This window comes from Coregonus lavaretus, assembly GCF_964263955.1.
Source record: "Coregonus lavaretus genome assembly, chromosome: 5".
Classification (NCBI taxonomy): Eukaryota; Metazoa; Chordata; class Actinopteri; order Salmoniformes; family Salmonidae; genus Coregonus; species Coregonus lavaretus.
Window position 1 is genome coordinate 13,186,555 of NC_139992.1, and position 12,560 is coordinate 13,199,114.

At 40.7% G+C, this 12,560-nt stretch overlaps 1 protein-coding gene across 2 annotated transcripts in view; it reads right to left on the reverse strand.

Moving 5' to 3' along the window:
* LOC311128995 (solute carrier family 49 member 4 homolog) overlaps positions 1–12,511 on the reverse strand; it is an 87,175-nt gene extending 74,664 nt beyond the window's left edge. For both annotated transcript variants that reach the window (XM_084161227.1, XM_084161228.1), the window contains exons 1-2: positions 12,061–12,511; positions 3,496–3,589 (exon numbers count right to left, since the gene is read on the reverse strand). In XM_084161227.1, the coding sequence (XP_084017353.1) occupies positions 3,496–3,589; positions 12,061–12,355 (389 nt within the window). In that variant the 5' untranslated portion in view covers positions 12,356–12,511. The remainder of the gene's footprint in view (positions 1–3,495; positions 3,590–12,060) is intronic.
* Between the last annotated feature and the right edge of the window lie 49 nt (positions 12,512–12,560).

Consider the following 12,560-nt stretch of genomic DNA (forward strand, 5'->3'; position numbering starts at 1 on the left):
ATTAAAATAATGATTGTGCCGTTATACAATACATAGCCTACTGCATACTACAGTGGGGGAAAAAAGTATTTGATCCCCTGCTGATTTTGTACGTTTGCCCACTGACAAAGAAATGATCAGTCTATAATTTTAATGGTAGGTTTATTTGAACAGTGAGAGACAGAATAACAACAAAAAAATCCAGAAAAACGCATGTCAAGAATGTTATAAATTGATTTGCATTTTAATGAGGGAAATAAGTATTTGACCCCCTCTCAATCAGAAAGATTTCTGGCTCCCAGGTGTTAAAGGGAGTGCTCCTAATCTCAGCTTGTTACCTGTATAAAAGACACCTGTCCACAGAAGCAATCAATCAATCAGATTCCAAACTCTCCACCATGGCCAAGACCAAAGAGCTCTCCAAGGATGTCAGGGACAAGATTGTAGACCTACACTTGGCTGGAATGGGCTACAAGACCATCGCCAAGCAGCTTGGTGAGAAGGTGACAACAGTTGGTGCGATTATTCGCAAATGGAAGAAACACAAAAGAACTGTCAATCTCCCTCGGCCTGGGGCTCCATGCAAGATCTCACCTCGTGGATTTGCAATGATCATGAGAACGGTGAGGAATCAGCCAGAACTACACGGGAGGATCTTGTCAATGATCTCAAGGCAGCTAGGACCATAGTCACCAAGAAAACAATTGGTAACACACTACGCCGTGAAGGACTGAAATCCTGCAGCGCCGACAAGGTCCCCCTTCTCAAGAAAGCACATATACAGGGCCGTCTGAAGTTTGCCAATGAACATCTGAATGATTCAGAGGAGAACTGGGTGAAAGTGTTGTGGTCAGATGAGACCAAAATCGAGCTCTTTGGCATCAACTCAACTCGCCGTGTTTGGAGGAGGAGGAATGCTGCCAAGAACACCATCCCCACCGTCAAACATGGAGGTGGAAACATTATGCTTTGGGGGTGTTTTTCTGCTAAGGGGACAGGACAACTTCACCGCATCAAAGGGACGATGGTCGGGGCCATGTACCGTCAAATCTTGGGTGAGAACCTCCTTCCCTCAGCCAGGGCATTGAAAATGGGTCGTGGATGGGTATTCCAGCATGACAATGACCCAAAACACACGGCCAAGGCAACAAAGGAGTGGCTCAAGAAGAGCACATTAAGGTCCTGGAGTGGCCTAGCCAGTCTCCAGACCTTAATCCCATAGGAAATCTGTGGAGGGAGCTGAAGGTTCGAGTTGCCAAACGTCAGCCTCGAAACCTTAATGACTTGGAGAAGATCTGCAAAGAGGAGTGGGACAAAATCCCTCCTGAGATGTGTGCAAACCTGGTGGCCAACTACAAGAAACGTCTGACCTCTGTGATTGCCAACAAGGGTTTTGCCACCAAGTACTAAGTCATGTTTTGCTGAGGGGTCAAATACTTATTTCCCTCATTAAAATGCAAATCAATTTATAACATTTTTGACATGCGTTTTTCTGGATTTTTTGGTTGTTATTCTGTCTCTCACTGTTCAAATAAACCTACCATTAAAATTATAGACTGATCATGTCTTTGTCAGTGGGCAAACATACAAAATCAGCAGGGGATCAAATACTTTTTTACCTCACTGTACACATGGCAGAGAACCGTATAGGCCTAGGCGATGCTGTTGGTTCATTGATTGTGCAGGGCGGCTTACAGTTAGTCTACAATTATAGTGAATTTGTATTTAATTTTGAATAGCCTAGTAATAGGGTATTTTTTATGTTTTCATAATTAATTGGGTGACACATTACCTTTGGCTACAGAATATTTTACCACTGTGCGTTTCCATCTCCTCCCCTCTCAAGCGTGCAGAGAGAGGGGCTGTCAACAGTTTAATTAAATATGTTTCGATGTTACTGAACAGACTTCACTTGATTTCCCAAATGAAGCACTGGGTAGATGCAGGAACAGGGTTAGAGAGCCCATGGCATACAGAGTTTGGGTGGAATATCACCTGTGGCGCAGCGAGGCTGCATGCTTCTCAAACAGTGGTTGATGTTTGGAGTGAAATATCCTACCCAGCAACTGGCTGGAAAGTGACCTCCATTCGCTATTCTAGTGCATACGGATGACATGTATTTTTCCCATGCCCCTGTTCCTACCCACTTGATAATGGGCCATTCTAAATCAAAATAAATTTGACATATTAGTAAAGATGAGATTAAATTGAGAATAGTCTGATGGGTGAAAATATGATCACTTGATGAGAGAACAGCTGTGCAGCCTGAGGCAAGGAACAGAATGCAAGCTTTTTTTGTGACTTTCTCAAATCATCAATAGCCTATAGTCACATCATGCAGCCCATATAAGTTTTGATTTCTAAGACATTCTATCGTTCACAACTATCGTTCACAACTAAAGTTGCCAAATAATTCTGAATCTAGCGTGTATGACCTGTTTCAAATGATCGCATCATGCAGCCCATATATGTTTTGATTTCTAAGACATTCTAAGGTTTGTATCATTCACAACTAAAGTTTCCAAATAACTCTAAATCTAGCGTATAGGACCTGTTTCAAATGATCGCTTTTATGCTCAACACAGCCACTTCATATGCATGTGCACTCGCTCTGGAATGGGAAAAATATCCTTTCTATTTTATTCAGCTAAGTTCAATTATATTCTTGTTACTATAAAATCATAATTAAGCAATAAGGCTGGAGGGGGTGTGGTCTAAACCACAGCTAAGGGCTGTTCTTAAGCACAACGCAACACGGAGTGCCTGGATACAGCCCTTAGCTGTGCTATATTGGCAATATACCACAATCCCCCGAGGTGCCTTATTGCTATGATAAACTGGTTTCCAACCTGATTAGAGCAGTAAAAATAAATGTTGTGGTATACGGTCTGATATACCACGACTTTCAGCCAATCCGTTTTCAGGGCTCGAATCACCCAGTTTATAATATAAAATAATGGCACGGGACTTATACGAATATCTTGTCTGCTAAATGAACAAGCCTACAGCCTATGGCATGGTACTTAGCCAGATAACATACAGTAGGCCAACTCATATTCTGTTCTTCTGAAATACATTTTCTTCATACGTATCATAATGTTTCTTTAGACCTGATTATTATTATTATTAGACTGTTTTAAATGTAGATGTTCCAAAGGCATGCATCAGTGGCTTGTATGAGGCTTGTATGCGTGGAGGACTGGAGATGCTAAACATGTTTATGCTAATTAACGGTCAATTATCGTGAGGACATGATTCTTTCTCATCTTAGCATAGTTCACATGTTCATTACAAAAATATAAAAGGCAACATAGCCAACTTTCAGACAGAAACACAGGTAGTTACTGTACAATGTCTCTCGCATGACAATAACTGGCAGACAAAATGTCATGACCACCACAGCCCTATATGGGGCATGATTTTGTATGGGAAAGTATTGCCAGGTTCCAAACAACCCGTTTTATAAAGAGTGTATACAGTACAGCTCTGGTTGTGAGGGGGTGTGTGGGGTGTTACCATCGCCTTAGTTGGAGGTCTGTTACAGGTACACTTCGCAGCGCAGCACCCAGCACCATGAAGAAGGCTGACAGTAAAAGAGACGCCCGCAGACCTACAGCACAGGAGGGGAGAGGTGGAGAGGGGAGAGGTGAAATGGTGAGAGGTGGGGTGGGGAGAGATTTGGGGTGGGGAGTACAGAGAGAAAAGGTGGAGGTTATTTTGTATAATTGTTGAGACCTCATTCTATACATTATCCCAAATATGAATCACGAGTCCCCAGTCATCTCCCTCCAAACCACAACATCCCAATTCTGTTCCTTATACAAAACCCAGAGATATTCAGCTTTCTGTCTGACTTAAGCCTACATTTTCAGTTTCCACCACATGACCTTCATTTAAGGGAACTTCTGTTCCCATAGAGTCATTATCTGTTTTCTGTTCTCTCATTTCCTCTTGGTAGTGATGAGTGAGAGTCACTAGTCGAGAAAGTACACAATTATTGGTGACAAATTACTAGAATTACAAACTAAAATATGACTTGTGGTCCTCTGTAGCTCAGCTGGTAGAGCACGGCGCTTGTAACGCCAAGGTAGTGGGTTCGATCCCCGGGACCACCCATACACAAAAAAATAAAAATAAATGTATGCACGCATGACTGTAAGTCGCTTTGGATAAAAGCGTCTGCTAAATGGCATAATATTATTATTTTTACTTTGATCTGATATGAAATGCAGAGAAATATCGGTGTCTCAATGTTTCTTCGGGTTCCTGTTAGGAACTCTCTGTTCCTGTCTGTCAGATTGGCCTATTTCTCTGTACTAAAGAGGGCACGACTAAACAACGGCAGATGCTGGTATGTGGATTCTTTGTGTACAAAATAACTTTCATTCTAATCTCTACCAGGCAGTCGCTACAGCTGCCTTTCATCTGGTTTGGCCTACATACTATAGCAGGGAGATTCCTCACGAAACTAGAACAGAGAAATACCATGATTTGGGGGATTTTCAAGAAATTGTATCCATAGTAGGATCCTTTAGAGGTAGGAGAGTTTACATATATTTGAGAATTACTTTTGTAATTGCAATTGTAGTTTGTAACATTTTGGCCTCACCCAGGCCTCCTTTAAGACTATATGAAATGATATCTTTAGGTGCTACAAAGCTTTGTAAAATGAGTAGTATTTTGATTTAAAAAACACACTTCTTACATACACTACCAGTCTAAAGTTTGGACACCTACTCATTCAAGGGTTTTTCTTTATTTTATACAATTTTTTACATTGTAGAATAATAGTGAAGACATCAAAACTATTAAATAACACATGGAATCATGTAGTAACCAAAAAAGTGTTAAACAAATCAAAATATATTTAATATTTGAGATTCTTCAAATAGCCACCCTTTGCCTTGATGACAGCTTTGCACACTCTTGGCATTCTCTCAACCAGCTTCATGAGGTAGTCACCTGGAATGCATTTCAATTAACAGGTGTGCCTTCTTAAAAGTTAATTTGTGGAATTTCTTTCCTTCTTAATGAGTTTGAGCCAATCAGTTGTGTTGTGACAAGGTAGGGGGGGGGGGGGGGGTATACAGAAGAAAGCCCTATTTGGTAAAAGACCAAATCCATATTATGGCAAGAACAGCTCAAAAAAGCAAAGAGAAACAACAGTCCATCATTACTTTAAGACATGAAGGTCAGTCAATATGGAACATTTCAAGAACTTAGAAAGTTTATTCAAGTGCAGTCGCAAAAACCATCAAGCGCTATGATGAAACTGGCTCTCATGAGGACCACCACAAGAATGGAAGACCCAGAGTTACCTCTGCTGCAGAGGATACGTTCATTACAGTTACCAGCCTCAGAAATTGCAGCCCAAATAAATGCTTCAGAGTTCAAGTCACAGACACATCTCAACATCAAATGTTCAGAGGAGACTGTGCGAATCAGGCCTTCATGGTCGAATTGCTGTTAAGAAACCACTACTAAAGGACACCAATAAGAAGAAAATACTTGCTTGGGCCAAGAAACACGAGCAATGGACATTAAACCGGTGGAAATGTGTCCTTTGGTCTGGAGTCCAAATTGGAGATTTTTGGTTCCAACCGCCGTGTCTTTGTGAGACGCTGTGTGGGTGAACGGATGATCTCCGCATGTGTAGTTCGCATGTGTAAAGCATGGAGGAAGAGGTGATATGGTGTGGAGGTGCATTGCTGGTGACACTGTATGTAATTTATTTAGAATTTAAGGCACACTTAACCAGCATGGCTCCCACAGCACTTCTCAGCAATACACCATCCCATCTGGTTTGGGCTTAATGGGAATATCATTTGTTTTTCAACAGGACAATGACCCAATACACCTCCAGGCTTTGTAAGGGCTATTTGACCAAGAAGGAGAGTGATGGAGTGCTGCATCAGATGACTTGGCCTTCACAATCCCCGACCTCAATCCAATTGAGATGGTTTGGGACGAGTCGGACCGCAGAGTGAAGGAAAAGCAGCCAACAAGTGCTCAGCATATGTGGGAACTCCTTCAAGACTTTTGGAAAAGCATTCCAGGTGATGCTAGTTGAGAGAATGCCAAAAGTGTGCAAAGCTGTCATCAAGGCAAAGGGTGGCTATTTGAAGAATCTCAAATAAAAAATATATTTAGATTTGTTTAACACTTTTTTTGGTTACTACATGATTCCATATGTGTTATTTCATAGTTTTGATGTCTTTATTATTATTCTACAATGTAGAAAATAGTACAAATAAAGAAAATCCCTTGAATGAGTAGGTGTGTCCAAACTTTTGACTGGTACTGTACATTTATGAACATTGACAAATATACCATTTTTGATTTGGCTAATTTTTCTATATATTGTTGAACATAATATACTCTATGGGCATATTAAAGTTATCTGCTAGTTTATAGTTTTATATTTGGATTATTGAAATCAAATACTACTCATATTACAGAGCAAGCGGTAAAGCATCATATGAGAGGTCTGGGTAAGGCCAAAATGTCACAAATATTCCAACTTTAATTAATTATTTCTCAATTATGATTTAAGATACACATTTCAAATATACAGTGGATATAAAAAGTCTACACACCCCTGTTAAAATGCCAGGTTTTTGTGATGTAAAAGAATGAGACAAAGATAAATAATGTCAGAACTTTTTCCACCTTTAATGTGACCTATAACGTGAACAATTCAATTGAAAAACAAACTGAAATCTTCGAGGGGGAAAAATGAAAAATGAAAACCTTACAATAACCTGGTTGCATAAGTGTGCACAGCCTCTTATAACTGGGGATGTGGCTGTGTTCAGAATTAACCAATCACATTCAAACTCATGTTAAATAGAAGTCATTACACACCTGCCATCATTTAAAGTGACTCTGATTAATCACAAATAAAGTTAAGCTGTTCTAATAGGATTTTCCTGACATTTTCTTAGTTGCATCTCAGAGCAAAAGCCATGGTCCACAGAGAGCTTCCAAGGCATCAGAGGGATCTCATTGTTGAAAGATATCAGTCAGGAGAAGGGTACAAAATAATTTCCAAAGCATTGAATACAGTGGGGGAAAAAAGTATTTAGTCAGCCACCAATTGTGCAAGTTCTCCCACTTAAAAAGATGAGAGAGGCCTGTAATTTTCATCATAGGTACACGTTAACTATGACAGACAAATTGAGAAAAAAAAATTCTGAAAAACATTGTAGGATTTTTAATGAATTTATTTGCAAATTATGGTGGAAAATACGTATTTGGTCACCTACAAACAAGCAAGATTTCTGGCTCTCACAGACCTGTAACTTCTTCTTTAAGAGGCTCCTCTGTCCTCCACTCGTTACCTGTATTAATGGCACCTGTTTGAACTTGTTATCAGCATAAAAGACACCTGTCCACAACCTCAAACAGTCAAACTCCAAACTTCACTATGGCCAAGACCAAAGAGCTGTCAAAGGACACCAGAAACAAAATTGTAGACCTGCACCAGGCTGGGAAGACTGAATCTGCAATAGGTAAGCAGCTTGGTTTGAAGAAATCAACTGTGGGAGCAATTATTAGGAAATGGAAGACATACAAGACCACTGATAATCTCCCTCGATCTGGGGCTCCACGCAAGATCTCACCCCGTGGGGTCAAAATGATCACAAGAACGGTGAGCAAAAATCCCAGAACCACACGGGGGGACCTAGTGAATGACCTGCAGAGAGCTGGGACCAAAGTAACAAAGCCTACCATCAGTAACACACTACGCCGCCAGGGACTCAAATCCTGCAGTGCCAGACGTGTCCCCCTGCTTAAGCCAGTACATGTCCAGGCCCGTCTGAAGTTTGCTAGAGTGCATTTGGATGATCCAGAAGAGGATTGGGAGAATGTCATATGGTCAGATGAAACCAAAATAGAACATTTTGGTAAAAACTCAACTCGTCGTGTTTGGAGGACAAAGAATGCTGAGTTGCATCCAAAGAACACCATACCTACTGTGAAGCATGGGGGTGGAAACATCATGCTTTGGGGCTGTTTTTCTGCAAAGGGACCAGGACGACTGATCCGTGTAAAGGAAAGAATGAATGGGGCCATGTATCGTGAGATTTTGAGTGAAAACCTCCTTCCATCAGCAAGGGCATTGAAGATGAAACGTGGCTGGGTCTTTCAGCATGACAATGTTCCCAAACACACCGCCCGGGCAACGAAGGAGTGGCTTCGTAAGAAGCATTTCAAGGTCCTGGAGTGGCCTAGCCAGTCTCCAGATCTCAACCCCATAGAAAATCTTTGGAGGGAGTTGAAAGTCTGTGTTGCCCAGCGACAGCCCCAAAACATCACTGCTCTAGAGGAGATCTGCATGGAGGAATGGGCCAAAATACCAGCAACAGTGTGTGAAAACCTTGTGAAGACTTACAGAAAACGTTTGACCTGTGTCATTGCCAACAAAGGGTATATAACAAAGTATTGAGAAACTTTTGTTATTGACCAAATACTTATTTTCCACCATAATTTGCAAATAAATTCATTAAAAATCCTACAATGTGATTTTCTGGATTTTTTTTTCTCATTTTGTTACAGGCCTCTCTCATCTTTTTAAGTGGGAGAACTTGCACAATTGGTGGCTGACTAAATACTTTTTTCCCCCACTGTATACCATGGAACACAGTGAAGACAGTCATCATCAAGTGGAGAAAATATGGCACAACAGAGACATTACCAAGAACTGGACGTCCCTCCAAAATGTATGAAAAGACGAGAAGAAAACTGGTCAGGGAGGCTTCCAAGAGGCCTACAGCAACATTAAAGGAACTGCAGGAATTTCTGGCAAGTACGGGCTGTGTGCTACATGTGACAACAATCTCCCGTATTCTTCATATGAATGGGCTATGGGGTATGGTGGCAAGACGGAAGCCTTTTCTTACAAAGAAAAACATCCAAGCCCGGCTGAAGTTTGCAAAAACAAACATCAAGTCCCCCAAAAGCACGTGGGAAAATGTGTTATGGTCTGATGAAACCAAGGTTGAACTTTTTGGCCATAATTCCAAAAGGTATGTTTGGCGCAAAAACAACACTGCACATCACCCAAAGAACACCATACCCACAGTGAAGCATGGTGGTGGTGGCAGCATCATGCTTTGGGGCTGTTTTTCTTCAGCTGGAACCAGGGCCTTAGTCAGGGTGGCAGGAATTATGAACAGTTCCAAATACCAGGCACAAAACCTTCAGGCGTCCGTTAGAAAGCTGAAGATGAAGAGGAAGTTCACCTTTCAGCACAACAACGACCCAAAGCACACATCCAAATCCACAAAAGCATGGCTTCACCAGAAGAAGATTAACGTTTTGGAATGGCCCAGCCAGAGCCCAGACCTGAATCCAACTGAACATCTCTGGGGTGATCTGAAGAGGGCTGTGCACAGGAGATGTCCTCGCAATCTGACAGATTTGGAGCGCTTTTGCAAAGAAGAGTGGGCAAATATTGCCACGTCAATTTTTTTATTTTTTTTATTTCACCTTTATTTAACCAGGTAAGCCAGTTGAGAACAGGTTCTCATTTACAACTGCGACCTGGCAGTTGTCAAGATGTGCCATGCTAATAGACTCCTACCCCAAAAGACTGAGTGCTGTAATAAAATCAAAAGGTGCTTCAACAAAGTATTAGTTTAAGGGTGTGCACACTTATGCAACCAGGTTATTGTGAGTTTTTAATTTTTAATTTTTCCCCCTCAAAGATTTCAGTTAGTTTTTCAATTGAATTGTTCACGTTATAGGTCACATTAAAGGTGGAAAAAGTTCTGACATGATTTATATTTGTCTCATTCTTTTACATCACAAAAAACTGGCATTTTAACAGGGGTGTGTAGACTTTTTATATCCACTGTATGTCAACAATCCTTCCTCCAAAGGTCTGTTCTATGGATTAAATTTAGTAAAAAAAAAAAAAGTTATGGTCTAATTTCGTTCTAGTTTCGTGAGGAATCACCAAGCAGTGAAACAAATCGGAAACTGAAATATCCAACTTTGAGTATACTAGGTAGAAATAGAAGAAGTGTGACTTGTCATGCCGGAATATAACTAGATTAGGAAATAATCTCCTTAATTTGAGAGTCAAGCACACCATCTTTTGAAGGTTACTGCATAGCTACTGTATTTGCAGAGCAACATATAATAACCCCTGCCTGCATGTACATCCCTGAGGGGTCTCTGAAAATCAACGTATGGCAGAATTTTAAAGCTATAAATATGTTGATTTAGAAAATCAGAATATCAGATGCACCGCAGCACACAACTCTTTAATGCAAACTCACAACAAGTGATCTCCTTTCTCTGACATATTCTGCCACCCTCAGCATTTGTATGCTCCACTCTACTTAAGCATATTACAGGAGACTATTCCACAGATGGATCATATATGATGGGCTCTGTCTGTCGCCTTTCAGATGCCACAGAGGAGAAGAGATCATCAGCATTTTTTAAATGGTGGTAAGAGAAATCCCAGGAGCAAGCATATTTCACCTTAGAGATGAGGCTTTGCTATAGCCAAGCCTGCAGTGTATCCTTAAACCCCACAGACTCTTGTCAAAAGTAGTGGACAATATAGGGAATAGGGTGCCATTTGGGATGTAGACATTGACTTACTTACTACTACTGTACCTCACTGCTCCACAAGGGCCTTAGACCAAACCATGCTACAGATTAACACATGCTTTTAAGGAGTTACATTTCAAGGGGTTTTATTGACTTAGGGGTTGAGAATCCTAACCTCCCATAGACATCAATGCAAGACTAAGTGAAAACTCGACTGAGGAGGAAGTTAGGATTTGCCCCTGAATGAATAAAGTTACGAAACACAATTAACGATATGAAACTGTTATAACCTTTGACTATGTAACACCCAATAGCCACTTCATATTTTTGTTTTAAAGAGACTGTCATGAGATGTCCCTAGATGACTAACTAATCACTAACCACAAACTTATGACAGATGCCCTTTGCTTTCATATGCTGTATATGTTATTTGCTTTTGTATGTTTCCAAGGAGACAAATAAAATGTTTTTGTCAGCTGACAGTGTGGTCTGGGTGTTAGCTAACTGTTTTAAATCAGGTGATGTGGAGGTACTGGTTTGGTGATTAGCAGGCATGACTGGTAGGCAGCACTTATGAGTGTTACTTTAACAGCCAGTAAACGACACTTGACTTGACTGGACTGTGTTGTTTGAGAGCTTGATGAAAGACATTTCACAATTTCACAGAATAACATAAGTGGCCCGTAGCAAAAATTGCAAAAAAGGCAGTCAGTCAGTCAGTCACCATTTCGTACAGGAACATGTTATTCTGTGGTGGCTAGATCATAATGATTACTCAACAAAAGACTTGAACTTACTGAAAAGACAGAAACATTATGTTCTTTCTGTGTGTCAGACAATCTGTGCGGCCAACCCATATGATCCCTTACAGAAAAAACACTTGATTTCACATGTGGAAAATCACGTTTTTGGAACACTTCACATGTGATCTTGTGTAGTTTCATGTTATCACATGTTGCTTTACAAGTTATCACATTAACTTCACATAACATCACATGAAAACGTGTTTTTGAAACACTTGACATGTGATCACGTGAAATATATGTAGTCTTTCCATGGGATGACAGATATAAACACAAGGAATTATGTGGATTGTTTACCTGTTGTTCAGACCCTTTCTCATGGTTTAATAATTGAAGGTAGCCTTGGGACTGGATGTATATCTTCACTATTCTTATCTGAACATAGGCCCACCAACATTAAACTAGGCCAGTTTTTTCTACAGATGTTTTGTATACATTGAGGGAAATGTTTGTTTCCCTTTCTTATGATTTGATTGGGGAAAAAACGTCATAATCAATTATGACCTATGATATCTAATCATCAATACCTTCTCCTTTGAACGTTTTTTTCAGGATTTATGTGTCAACAATCCCCAAGTCGCTGTACCATGCAATGAAACAACCATTGGGAAATAGAATTAGGCAATGGAGACATACAATTTTTAAAATGAAGGAAAGGACATTGTGTTCCAGAACAGTATTGTCAACTGCCACCTCGAACAAAACAACTCACCCTTCTTGTCCATCAGCCACATAAATAGCAGCCAAGGGGTGAACCCCACTGGCCCCCACAGAACCAGCACGGCGATGTCAGATTTGGCGAAATCGTACGCGTGAATGGCAGAGTTCTGAATTGGGCCCCAAGTGTTCCATACCATCCCTTGCATGAACGCCAGCAAAGAAAACAGAGTCAGAACCAGCCATCTTCTCCCGTAGACTCGGCTGTAAACTGGCTGAATGCTAGTCTCGGGGTTAGAAGGGAAAATAAGTGGTTCCCTTTCGCTCTCGGTGCTCGATGCAGCACCCATCGCATTTTATACAATGTAGCGTTTGTTCAGCAGTGATTTAATCTGCACGCGCTGTCCAATATTCGATTACACAATGGCAAAAAATGTATCTAACTTCAATATCAGTTGCTCATAGAAACAATAACAAGCTCCTACAATTCAAACTTAACTGCGCATGCCTGAAAGGAAGTGGTCACAATTTTGAAACTTAAACCCGTTGTCATCC